At 38.0% G+C, this 15,391-nt stretch overlaps 1 protein-coding gene across 1 annotated transcript; it reads left to right on the top strand.

Annotated features, from left to right (window-relative positions):
• The first annotated feature begins 3,567 nt into the window (after positions 1-3,567).
• On the top strand, positions 3,568-14,469 carry LOC126969756 (flap endonuclease 1). The gene is made up of 8 exons (XM_050815316.1): positions 3,568-3,910; positions 3,995-4,060; positions 4,195-4,398; positions 5,323-5,468; positions 7,540-7,707; positions 8,725-8,943; positions 10,249-10,398; positions 13,815-14,469. Exons 1-8 carry the CDS (start codon positions 3,829-3,831, stop codon positions 13,914-13,916), a joined length of 1,137 nt encoding a protein of 378 aa, XP_050671273.1. The 5' UTR covers positions 3,568-3,828; the 3' UTR covers positions 13,917-14,469.
• The last annotated feature ends 922 nt before the right edge of the window (positions 14,470-15,391 follow it).

The following is a 15,391-nucleotide window of genomic DNA, read 5'->3' as shown; positions in this document are numbered from 1 at the left end:
CAACTTCATTTAGCCAGCAATGACGACATGTGTAGGCTAAAACGAAACAATACTAATCCTGGTTTCTCGGACATGGAACAATCGTGGCATAGTTTTAAGACGACAATACTTGACACAAGTGAAAAGATCTTGACGTCGACGCCACGAACGTAGAAAAAGAAATGGATTACTGACGAAATATTGGATTTAATGGATAAAAGACGTGAAAATAAAACGAACAAAGAAAAGTATGACACAATAAAACTTTTAATACGGAAAAAAATAAGACAGGCAAAAAAAAACATGGTATGGTGATCTTTGTTCTGAGATAGAGAAACTGGATAAGAAGTTTGACTGTTTTAATATGCATAAGAAGATTAAAGGGCTTATATCTCCTAAACATCAAGGACGCAGACAAGTAACTCTTCTCAATAAATATGGCAATTATGCATCTTCCACCGATGACATGTTAGTAACACGGGAACAATATGTTACTGAGCTGTTTCATGACACTCGATCTGATCCTGTAGATTTCGTTTGTGATGACACGGGACCAGCCATTACGAAAAGTGAAGTCTATCATGCCATAAGAAATGCAAAAACAAGAAAAGCTTGTGGTCCCGATGACATACCAGTCGAGATTATTAAAGAAATCGAAGAGTGTAATCTAGATTATCTCGTTAACCTCTTTAATGCTATCTACGACTCGGGCACGATTCCTTCTGACTGGCTCAAATCGATATTTATCACCCTACCAAAAATCAATAATCCCAAAAAATGCAGTGATTACCGCACAATTTCACTCATGAGTCACGTTTTGAAGCTCTTTTTAAAAGTACTGCATAGCAGAATTTACTCGAAATGTGAGTCCTTACTATCATATACCCAGTTTGGTTTTAGAAGCGGTTTGGTTACAAGAGATGCACTTTTCGGCTATCACTTGCTGGTACAAAGATGCTGGGATATGAATAGAGATCTATTTGTCTGCTTCATTGACTATGAAAAGGCCTTTGACCGAGTTCAACATGTGAAATTGATGGAAGTGCTCCAGAAAATTGGCTTGGACTTTAAAGACTGTCGATTCATCAGAAACTTATATTGGAAACAGCGTGCAAACATTAGGTTCAACGGGAAACTTTCATCATACATCGAGATAGAAAGGGGCGTACGACAAGGCTGTATTTTGTCACCCTTACTTTTTAATTTGTATGCTGAAGCCATATTTTCGGAAGCGCTTGATAACAGCACAGACGGAATATCAATTAATGGCAAAATGTTGAAAAATATTAGGTACGCAGACGACACGATATTAATCGCGGACAGTCTTGAGGGCCTTCAAAGACTAGTCAATTCCGTAGCTTCTGTCAGTGCTGAGTATGGTACATCAACACCAAAAAGACGAAGTAATGCAAATGGTAATAAGCCGTACACCTGAGCTTACCACTTCTTTATCCCTCAATGGTCAAAGTCTTGAAAGGGTTGCCAAGTTCAGATATCTAGGCACAATGGTTGACGACTCAGGAGATCACAGCGAAATACGATGCAGAATAGAGCAAGCACGCAACGCCTTTTCAAAAATGAAAAAAGTACTTTGTGACCGGAACCTAAACATCTCTCTTCGTACACGCATAGCGCGGTGCTATGTCTTTTCTGTACTCCTATACGGCGTACAAGCTTGGACGCTGACAGAAGCTATGACAAAAAAACTGGAAGCGTTCGAGATGTGGGTGTACAGACGTATGCTGAGAATTTCTTGGACAGAGCGCGTACGGAATAGCATCGTGTTAGAGAGAATGGGAAAGGCTACAGAGATACTTACGTCTATTAAGGAACGAAAGTTAGAATATTTTGGACATGTGATGCGTAATGCCAAGAAATATGAACTCCTTCAACTAATCATGCAAGGGAAAGTGGCAGGCAGGAGGAGGCCTGGCCGCAGAAGGATATCATGGCTTAAAAACTTGCGCCAATGGTTTGGGAAGAGCACAAGATCTTTATTTAGAGCAGCTGTGTCGAAAGTTGAAATTGCCCTAATGATTGCCAACCTTCGCAAGGAGACGGCACGTTAAGAAGAAGATAATTATTTCTTTATTATAGGACCATAACTACTTGTACTATCATGTACTACAGTCAGAACTCTAATAATGATCAGGAAATATAATATTGTGTTGTTTGTTATTTCTATTCACATGTATTTAATTTCTTTGATAAATTCAAATTAATCAAAAGTAACTAACTGTAGTGACTTTGAAAGTAAAATATCTTGGCTTTCTGCCATGCCAGACTGCATTCTATCTATGATGCTTTCTCGAAACAATTTAATTTTGACGATAATGTAAATTTTTCTCGATTTACTTGGAAAATATGGCTAAAGTTAACGTTCTAAGAAAATACGTTTCTAAATAAAAACAAAGATAGGATCAGAAACATCAATAACATACTACCATGTTAACAAAAAAGAATTTGACAAATTCGACTGAATAATCTGCCGCTGTTTTTCTTAAATCGCTCTTATTTGCAAAGAATGAGGGTATACTTTAAGTTGATAGCTGACAAGTAAGACATAATTATTATTAATTTTAATACTTACATAGTTTGTACAAAACGTCTAAAATATTTCAATCCAAACATAATTTACTATGTGAGAAAGTGATGAGGTGGCCCGATGCAGCCAAGATATGAATAATTTATGATATTCCCAAAAGAATGTTGTCTTTAATTTGAAGTTTTAAGGTGCATTTGCTTTTCAATTAGTCAAAATGAAACAACATAATTTTATGATGTTTATGCCTCGATTTTGTAGGTATTTAACAGTATAACAAACTTTGCTATGGTTACAATAGGCCGGTTTTAGATATATCAAACGATAAGGGATTGCTTGTAACTAATTCTAGTAGGCTTCATAATACTTTGATACATAATAGCTTTAAGGGTAAATATAAACACTTCTATAATTAAGTCCCAGCAACTGTTTAGGCATCTATAAATAAATTTAAATGTTTTGTTAAAAAATGGCTCTGTCGTAAATCCTACTACTCCACAGCTGAATATCTAAGTGATCGGACAGCCTGGGACTAGATTATGATTGTTTTATAGTGATAGAAATGACTGTACAATATTGTATATTTTTATTGAAAAGAGCGCATAAAAAGAATGCTGGGAGAGTTTCTTGCGCCGCTTCTTCTCTCTCAGAGCACCATTTGTTGCCGAAGTGGTAGTAGTATTTAATATATTAGAAATGACATCAAAAGAACTCTAAAGGAATCAATTTTGAGAAAATAAATACCTTAATGCCTTTTATGACGAAACCAAAGACAAACAGTGTGTTTGGCGAGGCATGGGAAAGAGAAGGGAGATCTTTTGCTGATTTTCGTTCACTGTATGTAGACAAGGCCTTAGAATACAACAAAACAATCGCATTTTCACGGTTGAGCTTGTGAATGCGCCTCTCCACTTCAACAATAACTCTATTGGCATATGTGTAAAGTGAGAATGTTAACGCCGAAGACATGGCTGTATGGGCTTGAACCCTTTGCCTGTCTCAAAAAAATGTAAGCGTATCAGTGATCAGTCAATTTTCGCGCCAAATTTAGACTCTCCGGTCACAGTTCATATTTTAAAATTAAAATGATTTAATAATTAATAATTTATTAATAGATAAATAAACAGAGTACAAAAGAAAAATTCTCTGATCGTCCTAGCCTTTAGCGCTCGTTAGAGTAATCGTGTTCTGAGTAATAATCGTTAATCTTGTTACTATTGCTATTCTATAACGATCATTTACCATAAAAGTTATTCAATTCAATTCAATAGAGTATTCAATACAATAAGTAGGTGGCGGAATATAAGATGGGAATTTTGGGTTTATCTAAGCTTATTGCTGATATTGCACCACATGCCGTAAAAGAAATGGAAATAAAAAACTATTTTGGTACGAAGTTTAGCTATTTCTGTAATTGTTAACAGGTTAACTTTCTAAAGTATGTTATAATTCCTGTTGTTTTATAAATTTTAGGACGTAAAGTTGCAATTGATGCATCGATGAGCTTGTACCAATTTTTAATTGCGGTTCGGAGTGAAGGTAAGTCGCAATATATACTTATAAATTTATTTGTGGCAATATACATTATTGCTTAAATATAATACTAATAAGATTCGATCTCTGTTGATCACTTATAGGAATACTGTGTTAATTGTATCAAATTTATGTTTCAGGTGCACAACTTACATCTGTTGATGGGGAAACCACATCCCACTTGATGGGAACATTTTATAGGACCATACGGCTAGTTGAGAATGGTATAAAGCCAGTGTATGTATTTGATGGTAAACCACCAGAAATGAAATCTCATCAGTTGAATAAAAGAGCTGAGCGGAGGGAGGAAGCTGAGAAGGAGCTTCAAAAGGCAACAGAAGCTGGTACTTAAAAACTATATTATCATAATATGAGAAATACTAATTTGTAAGATATATTGAGAAACAGAATCATGTTGACATTGTTTAATCATGTAACAAATATGCATCAAAGTAGATTAGGTGCACAAATTTAAAGAGTGATTGATGGTGGATGCTGTTCATCCATTGGTACATCTTGGTTGGCCATGTATACATCCCACTTATTTAGATCGGGGATATTCCATTTTCAGGGGTCAGGTAAATAATACAATGAACAAGAGTGCTTATAACGAAGTGTTGATGAGAATGGTGGAAGATAAGACAATGAAATATGACAACTCAATTTGATATATACTTTGACATAAGAGGTTCCTTGAATGCTGTATACCACTTGGGTGATTTTACAATTATAATATGTGCATTCAGTTTTAGCAGGATGTGTTGTACTTCTCTCATTAAGAGTGTCTTCTAGCCAGAAGATGACTTATTATTCTTTACACAATAGGTTCTGTTCTTCATTAAGGTATTTAACATATCTGGGTAATATGAGCTGTTATGGAAAGGTATCGGGGTCGATAAAACCTTTAGGCTGTATCCAGTCTTGATGTTTGTAATTTCTTCCTCACTGTGAGCATTTTGAGGTGTTTGTAGATTCTGCATTAGTCACAAAAACAGTATTAAATTAGATTCTATAAATATTGGTAAAAATAATTATTTTATGTAATTAAAGATAATTAATAAATAATATAATAAAGATATTATAATGACATCAGAGTATCAACCCCAACTATTATAAATATTACCTCATAGTTTATACTTAAAATATTTGAGAACTATGAGTAGAGATACTTACATGAGTTACTTGTTTATTTCTATATATACTCTAACAAATATATAAACCAAGCTCGTTGTTTGCTATAATATTAATATTTTTTTTATTTTTAAAAGGTGACACAGCATCTATGGAGAAGTTCAATCGTAGGTTAGTGAAAGTTACTAAGCAGCATGGTGAGGAAGCGAGGGAACTACTGAAGCTCATGGGAGTTCCTGTTGTAGAAGCACCATGTGAGGCAGAGGCCCAGTGTGCTGCTTTGGTAAGCCCATACAACTATCTTCTTCATCATCTTCCAACAAGTGTTTTCGCAAATTAACTTCATAGGTGGCTTTTTGTGTGTGGTAAAGACTACTCGAACAAGCCAAGCTCCTGCAGGTAGTCACCCAACTTCTTACCATTGCCAAAGAATTTTTGAAGAGAGCTTGGTGAGCCCAGGTGCTTATAGATTGCCAACTCTCTGCATTCCAGCATAACAGGGGTGGCTGTTTCTTCTGTTTTTAAAATGAAAATTCAATATTCATTGGCATCAAATGTATACATTTGACTTCTCTCTCAGAGTGCCATTTGTTTCTGAAGTGAAGGTACTGTTTGAACTTCTACACAGCCTGTGCGTAAGGGACTGTATGTAAAATCTATATTAAAATGATGAGTGTTAAAACACAAGTGTTCTGGTCCGATTTGGTAACAGAGAGTATTATGTGATCTTGAACATCTCTAGCTACAATTGCATTGGCCACTATGCTAAGGTGTACTTTGTAATTTTTTTGTGTTTTCAGGTGTTTCAATCTTCTTTCCGCCAATGCTTCTTGAAATCATCTGCATCTGTTCATGCAGTGAAGGGATGCTCAGGTGTTGTTCTCGTGCATGTTGTCACCTCATTGCAGCAAGCATACTTCGAAATTTTTTAAATTTGGTGAAGCAAGTTGTAAGCATTGGTCTTACCACTGCTGTGTAAAGCCATAAGGTGAACTTGGGTAGAAGGTCCCATTGCTTGTCAATCATCTTGAGGCATTGACATGTGCCAGTAGCAGTGTGGAATTTGTGTTATAGAAGCCATGCTCCAGTACAGTTTGTTGTAACTTTGATAACTGGAGTATTGAAGGTGGTGTGCACTGTATGTTTCCCAACCAATGTTTTGTTTGTCAGTATGTGTTTTTTTTGTTGTAGGTTAACAGAGAGCTTGTAGTCTTTACAACATTCTTAAACAAGGAAGAGAGCTGCTTGTAGCCCATCATACTCATATTGTCTGTGTTTATGGTTAAATCATAAGCATACCCAACTTTTTAAACATATTGATTGTTAAGCTTGATGATCAGATCGTTCACTACCAAAGTACACCTATATCTGAGGGCCCTGTATTTATGCTGGTAAAGATTTTGTCAAAGGGCCCTCTATATCAATAAATAGGATGGCAATGGTAGGATTAATTTGTTTTGAAAGGCATATTAAATTTTCAGAGGTTAAGAGAACTAAAAATCATGCCTCTACCTTACAAGCTGATTTATCAAATAGTGCTGTACATGTTTTTTAATATAAACCTCTTCCGGCAGAAAGGTGTTGATACATCCAGATCTCAACGCAGCAACAATATCGCAGACTTACTGGACACGCCAGATCATAAGCTGCGGAGATCGGAGAAGTCAGTTTAGATAATGGGTCCATCTGTCTATAACACTGCCAAACTAGCTAACTAGCAAATTGTTAAATCCACAAAGGTGTTTAAAACAACACAATATTTTTTTTATTTTTTATCTCCTAGTAGGCATCCCAAAATCTAAATCAGCGCTTGTATTCATTGCTCTATTGAAGATTCTCCTTAGTTTTGTTCGTAGTTTTTTACACTCTGCCTAACCAGCCCTTGGATATACCCCTAGTAAAACCAGTATTACTAGAGGACAGGCTTTATGGAAGCAGTTGATTTGATTCTATGCTGTCTCAACTCAGTGGTTGGTGGCTGTCTTCCCACCTCTATATCTACTAAAGATTTGTAGAGACTCTGGTGAGTCAGTGGCGGCTACAGAGGCCTTGCTTCCAAGAAGGCGCAATAGCAGAATTAGCAGCTATTGTAATATAAGTAAAAGGGATGGTAAATGTGACTTTCTCTCCTCGGGTTTCCTCTTGGGCACAGGCCTCTCCCAGTTTGGTGTTTTGTCATCAACCCTGACTCTTCAATACTAAAACATTGTCTAAGATCTAAGTAGAGGACTATCTGTGGCAGCAGACATTAAATGTTTGTTTCATTGAGTGTAGCGTTATTGTCCCTATCATTATTTTGATGATAGTTCTATTTGACTACTAATCCATTGTTTAAACGTAAAATGTAATTTCAGGTAAAAGCCGGCAAGGTTTTCGCAGTAGCCACGGAAGATATGGATGCCTTAACTTTTGGCGCTGATGTCTTACTACGACATCTTACATTCTCTGAGGCTCGGAAGATGCCAGTCCAGGAGTTCCATCTTAACCAAGTGCTGAGTGGACTTGAACTCAATCATAGTGAGGTAATTATGTCATCAATTATTGATTTAATGAAATATACTGTCAGTGCAGCAATATTTTGAGATAATTATTTATAAAAACAGGCTTTATGGCATAGAAAGGTGTACATACTCTCAAAATATTAAATGTCCTACAAAATCTGCTTCTGCCCTGCCCTGCAGTACGTGGAACCGCAAGATATAGGGGGTTGAAAAAATCGATATTTTTATTATAAATATTAGACCATGATGTATTGATTGTATGATGATATGAAGTTTATGAAGATGTATTGATTATAAATAATATGTTTATTTATTTCTTGGAGTCATGCAGCTTCACACATTTAAATAAAAAATCCCCCTGAATTTTGCTAAAAATTGTGATTTTGATAACTACAACATGAGACACAAGGAATTTCAGATGAAAAATCGGATATTCAGATTTTGCCTGAAAATCAATTAAAATCTAATATTTTATGTTTAGCAAATTCATTTCTCAACTGCAGTTTAATTCAGGTCAGCCTGGGACTTGATAATGTGTTTCGCAAAAACTTATGTAGTGTAATAATAGAAATATTATTAAAACAGTGGAAAAACAGAATACTGCGAGAATTTCTTCTTTACAGTACTTTTTTTATGAGAAATCAGGGACGAGAAGGGCAGGACGTTCAGCTGATGGTTGGATGGATTACAATGCAGCGCCGCTCAAGATTATTGAAAAACCCAAAAATTCTGAGCGGCACTACAACTGCGCTCGTCGCCTTGAGACATAAGATGGCAAGTCTCATTTGCCCAGTTCACTAGCTACGGCGCCCTTCAGAACGAAATACAGTAATGCTAACACATTAATGTTTCACGGCAAAAATAGGCGCCGTTGTGGTACCCATAATCTAGCCGGCATCCAGTGCAAAGGAGCCTGCCACTGCTGATCATATCCAACTGCAATACTTACATTCATAGACTATGCTCTTTGCTTAATGGTTTCCAAGTCGTACCGTAGTCGTATTATGTGAGGCCTTAATAATATGTTATATGTTTCAGTTCATTGACCTGTGCATACTATTGGGTTGTGACTACTGCGGCTCTATCAGAGGTATTGGGCCCAAAAGAGCAATAGAACTTATAAAGCAGCATCGTTCCCTTGAGGAGGTGCTCAAGAATATTGACACCAAGAAATACCAGCCACCTGACAACTGGGACTATACCGATGCAAGGAGACTGTTCACTGAGCCTGAAGTCACTGATGCCACCAACATTGAAGTAAGCTTGAATTTTATTGATATTTGTTTTAATAATAATAGTCTTTATTAAAAGGTATATACCCAATACAAAATATGCTGCTTAAAAAATTAAATAAAAATTAATAATTAATTAATTAAAAATTGCCAATGGTAATAAGCTTATCATAATTAAAATTTTGTCGTCACTCTTAATGCAAATTGGTCGTACCTACCTGTTTGGTATGTATCAGGGCTATTTTTTGTTCGCCTCCCGGTGCACTGCGTGCCAGTGCCTGAAAATGGAACAGTCCAAATCCTCCGCGAATGTACTGAGAATCTCGTTACTAGAAGTACGGAGACGACTCCAAACAGATGCTGTTCGTGATCTTATGATCGCGACGAAGTCTGGTACTCCGGCCTTAGCGAACATGCTTTGTGACACTCCAATTAATTCTTAATATTGTCTTTTGCTAAGTTAGGGGAGTCCACTTCACTTCAAATACCGTCCACCACCATCTTAATATGGTGTAGGTGGGTTTGTTATTCCTTACGGGGACGCATTTATCTCGATCTAGCGACACATCATATTTAACATATCCCAGATACAAAATTTCGCATGATTTTTGCCTCATGTGTACGAGGGAAGGAGTGTATGTGTGTTAATTAGGGAGGATAATGTAATTTTGAGGGAAGGGACCTGTCTACTCTCTGATTGTCTGTAGATTTTTTAAGACCACATAAGCATCTATGCGTTTGTCTGCAGGGCCCATAGGTAACACAGAAACGGATAATCCCATAGTCTGCATTCAAACGACAATTCGCGATGTGTTTGTACTGATTCTCTCCGCTGAAATCATTCGGTGACTTCAATATACATATTGCCAAAAGGCATGGGCATCGCGCACCACAGACTACGCAGGAGATCTGTGCATAATTTTGCGTTGGTATATGGTCTGTCACATTTGGTTGAGCCCCATGCCGTCCTTATTAGAGATCTTTGCTGACTACACATCGCGGTAGTTACTAGGTCTCTGTCAAGACCCCTCTTGAAACGGCCTCGTCGCAGAACGCCAGCTGCATTTGGCACTACAAGTCAGTATGATGCATCCTACCCTTATGGTTGTGGTTGGTAAAGCGGCTTTAATACAGTTCAACGTAGACCCAAGGGTGTCGTTGAGGGACGAATGGAGACTAAGGGCTTTCCGATATGGACATATTCTGCCGTCCTACGACGATAGCACGCACGTTGGGCGTCAGTTCAATAAAATATATTATGTAATATATATTAAGCTAGTTTAGATCAATAAACAGTTTACTTCTATTTTATTTATTATAATGTCAACAGTTAAAATGGACAGATCCGGACGAGGAAGGCTTAGTGAAATTCCTCTGTGGAGACAAACAGTTTAACGAAGAAAGAGTGAGGAATGGAGCCAAGAAACTGATAAAAGCAAGGACTGGAACTACACAAGGAAGACTTGATGGTTTCTTTAAGGTTTGTAAAGTCTACTTTTAAAATTATATAAAATTTCCAATCATCGAACTCACAATCTATATGTGTGGCATTTCTCCACAATGCGGTTTTCACATAACTTTCTTCCACCTATTTTGCAATAGGAATTTTCCTGTTGTTTTCAGTTGTCCACTCTATCTTGTAAGTCTGGAGGGGATCAAGGACATCTCCAATTACAGACTGTGTGACCCATTTCCACAACCTCTCAGGAAGCCAATAGGATGGCATTTCTGTTATAAGCCCTTTGTGCCACACCAGATCGAAGGCCTTCGCTATGTTCAAACTCATAGCCAACGCCTCTCCCTTCGACTCAACCGCTTGCGCCTATTTATGGGTAAGGTATGCAAGAAGATCATCAGCTGAGCGACCCTGACCGAAACCGTACTGGCAGTCGCTGATCAGCTGGTGCTCCTCTACGTATCCCAAAGGCTGGCGGTTTATTATCACCTCCATAACTTTGAAGAAAATGGTAATGAGGCGGTAGTGTACCTTTTCGAGGCTTTTCTTGGGGATCGGATACACTACAGCCGTCTTCCATTATTTCGGGACTACGCTTGATGAGTATGAGAGCCGAAAAAGACGGCCAATTCCGGAGCACATATCCGCAGCACTATCGGGCCCAATCGATTTGTTAATGTCCAAGGTGAAAAGCGCCTTCAGAACGGCGCCATTCCGGAATCTTACCTCCGGCATGTATGACACGCATCGCGTAATATGCGGTGTCGAGTTGGACGAAAAGAGGGAGCCCAGAAGATTTTCACCTTCTCGTTTTGGGCCAGCGATTCATCGCCCCTGTGCAGTGGCATAATGGCTGGCTGGCAGAAGTTTCCTTAGACAGTCTTGGCGAGTGACCAGAACGCAAGAGTTCCCGAGCGAAAGCGTGCAAGTCTCGCCAAATCTGCCAATGTGCTTCGACTTCGCGTCAGCAATCACTTTTTTGAGGGACATGAAGGCATGATTATAATTGTATTGACCCGAGCCTGATACCACTCCTGCTTTCGGCGAGAGGCCATTTTGGAGGAGCGGTCAAACCATGGTTGTGACCTGCCAGGCTTCAGCAGCGGCATCTGTATCATCCAGCGAAAAACTGATCTGCCACCACGGAATCTAGGATTCGCGTCGACGCAATAGCCAGTTGTGTCTGACGATATGCCAGAGCGGTCCTCCCTGACAACCTGTGATATAAAGGAGTGTTCTAGATTATACCCATTATTATTATTGGTAGGAGAGGTAAGATGTAGCCAGAGAGGATATCTGTGTATCGATTAAAAAGAGCAGCGCCGGATTCGCCGTCTCCAGGTGGAAGTGGACGGAACATGACACTTCCGCTCTGATGTTCGGTTCATGATTCATGATTCATGTTCGGGAATGGATTGAAACTTGTCTCAACTGGGAGTATGCCTCAACTACCGTCATGAATGAGGTGGTTGACCACAACTCTCCTCACTCTTAAATGTCAATAAGACCAAATGAGAACGGCATCTGGTGACACCGCCCTATTAAAAGAATGTTTTGGGTTTATATTTTCCCAACTTTAGTATTTCGCAACTGGCTCTTTTTTCAGTTTTTCAAATATTTTTTTAAAGTAGGGGGAAGAAAATAATTAAATAAAACTCAATTTACAAACAGAAACGGGACGCCATTATTTAAATTATTTTACAACCGTTTTAGGGGATGCCCATCGATTAATTAAATCTTGAAAGCCAAAAGAAGAGCAACTGTCACGTCAAAGTGAAAATCAGGGTATTTGAATTTCACATTTGCAAAAACGTGAAACTCTATTTACTAGCTGTTTTATGTAGTGTACTGTGTGTTTTTTGAAACATTGGCTTATTTATTACTACATCTTTTCCCAACGACGTTGAGTTGAGTTTGTGCTCCTTCGTTCAAAAAACTGTACAGTTTGCGAAAGGACGCTTATTACGTTGTTTTGATTTTGCGAAAAGGACGCTGTGTTGTGTTGATACGTCTTATTTTGGATTGTGGATTCGAATCTTAACTATTGCAGCAAAAATGCTGATCGTGCGTGTGGCAGAGAGCAAGTGGCAGCAAAAAATTTAATTGTTGCAGATGGTACTGTTGGGGACCCTGATCTTCCGTCAGAGCAAAAACCAGCCTTTACGATCGCAGACGTAACATACTTATACACTCAGAAGAGTTCCAATTATTTGCTTCAAACTATGGCCGACTTGATTCTTTTTGCTTGTGGCACCTATCAAATAAAGCAGGCGCGTTCATATGTCGGTGACCATTTCAGGTATCACGGTATTAGAAGTGAGCCGTGACCAAATACCTGGATTGCAGGGAATAAATTCAATGCTGCTTCGGGCAAAAATAGTCTCGCCACTTTTCAGGAAAAACATACTTTGTTGTTATTGTAACTGCACGCGGTAATCGTGGCAGAGAAGCAATAATAAGTTATTATTGCAACTGCATTGTAGGGCTGAGAACTGAAGGGTGTTGCTCCCATGTGATGAGTATCATCTGGTACCTGGGCTATGCTCGCCATGAGGGAGTGACGCGACCAGCTAACTTTTTGGATGACGTTATTTTAAGAGTGACGTTGATTGAAAAGGCGCCGCTATCCATAAGTTTCTATACTACATGTAGATAAGATCTGTCTCAATAAACACCATTTAATGAAAAAGTTGTTTTTGTTATTCAAAATATGCAAGTAGTATATTATGTAGTAGTAGTAGACTGCCTGGTGGGAGTTCTAAAGTATCATAGAACCTGAGAAAATTGTGGTTTTACACGAAGAAAACCGCTGTTGCTAGTATTAAACAGACTTCAAAAAAGGAAGAGGTTCTCAATTCGACGCGTATGTATATATTTTGGTTCAATTATGTTTCTTGCTTTTTTATCTGACCGTTTGTTTATACATATACATATGTATGTACGTCTGTGTATTAGAATGATTTTGTTTCAATTATTTGTGTAGGTATTGATCTCTAACAGTCAAGCAAACGAGGTCGTAACATAACCCCAAAACTTCTTAAAAAAACAAACTTAACTTATGACTCCCAACTTTATAAAAAAAAAGGAAATTAATTCCACATATTCTTATAAAATGATCTATTAAATGTAAATATTTCATGTTTCAACACGACTTTTTTTTAGTGTACGAGACTTCCACTGAACCCTGCCATTCGCCTTTGTCACATTTTCTGCTACGAAATAAAGGCAGTCTTCCACACCGATTGAAATTTTACTTTATTTGTTAAATATTTTAGTTTTTGTCTTTAAGTTTCAAAAGATTCATCAACATTCAATTTTCGGCATTTCATTGAAATCATCGAAATAGCTTTTGTACCAAATTGTATTAAAGCTTCTTCTCCCTAAAAGCGAAATGGAGTAATATTAATCTGATGACATTTTGATTGATGAATCATTTTCAGATCTCCACAACGCCAAATCCAAAACGTAAAGCTGAGGAAGACAAGAAGAATACCAATAAGAAAGCTAAAACCGGTGGCGGCAGGGGACGCAAGCCTAAATAATTTCTTGTTTTTATAAGAGTTAACATTTTTTATCGTTTTTGTGATATCAGCTGTGCTAGATTTTCACGTAATTGAGTTAAATTGTTTCACTGAAATGTTGAATCACTTAAATCTGAACCTACTAATAATCCCCTTGTATTAAAACACGAATGTGGGCTGCACACGACGCGAAGCTGAGTGTGATAATAGTATATCACATGAGTGTTTTAATACCTTATTATCAACAGTTGCATACAAGACTTTATCTATAGCCATAATATGAATCCTGTATGTGTATGATTCTAAAACAGTTAGCTTATTGCCAACATTAAAACACCGAATGTCCTAATTGCCATTACATCATCCAAACGAGTGTTGTGATGAAATTCAGTACAATATTACAACACTCGTACCTTTAATAGAGGATTTAAAGCATGGGTGTAGATAAACATGGATAACCAACAACAAATTTATAATTACTGAATAATTATTATAGGCTTATAAAATAGAAATTACAAAATTATTACATTGTAAAACATTTCAAAAATTATGAATAAAATAGTTATTAATGAAAGTGTATCTTAATATATATACCACCCACCGGCGCCGGCGCGATGGCGGACAGGAACAAGCGCGCGGTAACAGTCTATTAAAATTATTTTGAATTTATGTTTTCTTATGAATAGTCATTGGCCAGTGTACTTTCGATATTGCATACATAAACCCCTCTTGGCCTTTCTTGGTCTCATCTCGATGGCCCTGTCCTGAAACCCTGTGCACGCCACTGACAACTGATCTATCAAGTACGAAACAATATTTGTATCTAATGTGTATAATCTTGTTATCGGTATAAATTAAATATTTGTAACTATTCTACGGAGACCCCTGAATGGGTGAAGGGTGTCCTCCTAATTTCTCAATCCTGTGCAAGTTGTGTCCAGAAGACCCGAGCGTTGGACAATCTAACATACATCCGGTTCTCCCTTAGTATACCCGTTTGTTTCCAGTTCTACCACTTCCCCCAGTCCGTTACAAATCAAAGGTGACAGCGCGGTGATTCCACGGCCCGTGATGGGCCCCACCGCGAGATTACCAGTGGGAGGATCCTTTGCACAGGATGCCGGCTATGGGTATCACAACGGCGGGCGCCTATTTCTGCCGTGAAGCAGTAATGTGTAAACATTACTGTGTTTCGGCCTGAAGGGCGTCGTAGCTAGTGAAATTACTGGGCAAATGAGACTTAACATCTTTTGTCTCAGGGTGACGAGCGCAATTATTGTAGTGCCGCTCAGAATTTTTGGGTTTTTCAAGAATCCTGAGCGGCACTGCAATGGGCAGGGCGCATCAATTACCATCTTATTTTCATTAAAAAAACATAAATTAGTCATATTTTCGGCAGCTTCAAGCTACCGAAGTGAGTATCACTACGACGCCAACTCCTCTATGTCTGCTGTATTTGTAACAACAGACATGATGAATGAAGATACCAACCCCTA

The sequence above is a fragment of the Leptidea sinapis genome, chromosome 19, assembly GCF_905404315.1.
Source record: "Leptidea sinapis chromosome 19, ilLepSina1.1, whole genome shotgun sequence".
Classification (NCBI taxonomy): domain Eukaryota; kingdom Metazoa; phylum Arthropoda; class Insecta; order Lepidoptera; family Pieridae; genus Leptidea; species Leptidea sinapis.
The sequence above is the reverse complement of the archived record's forward strand: the minus strand, read 5'-3'. Positions and strand labels throughout refer to the sequence as shown.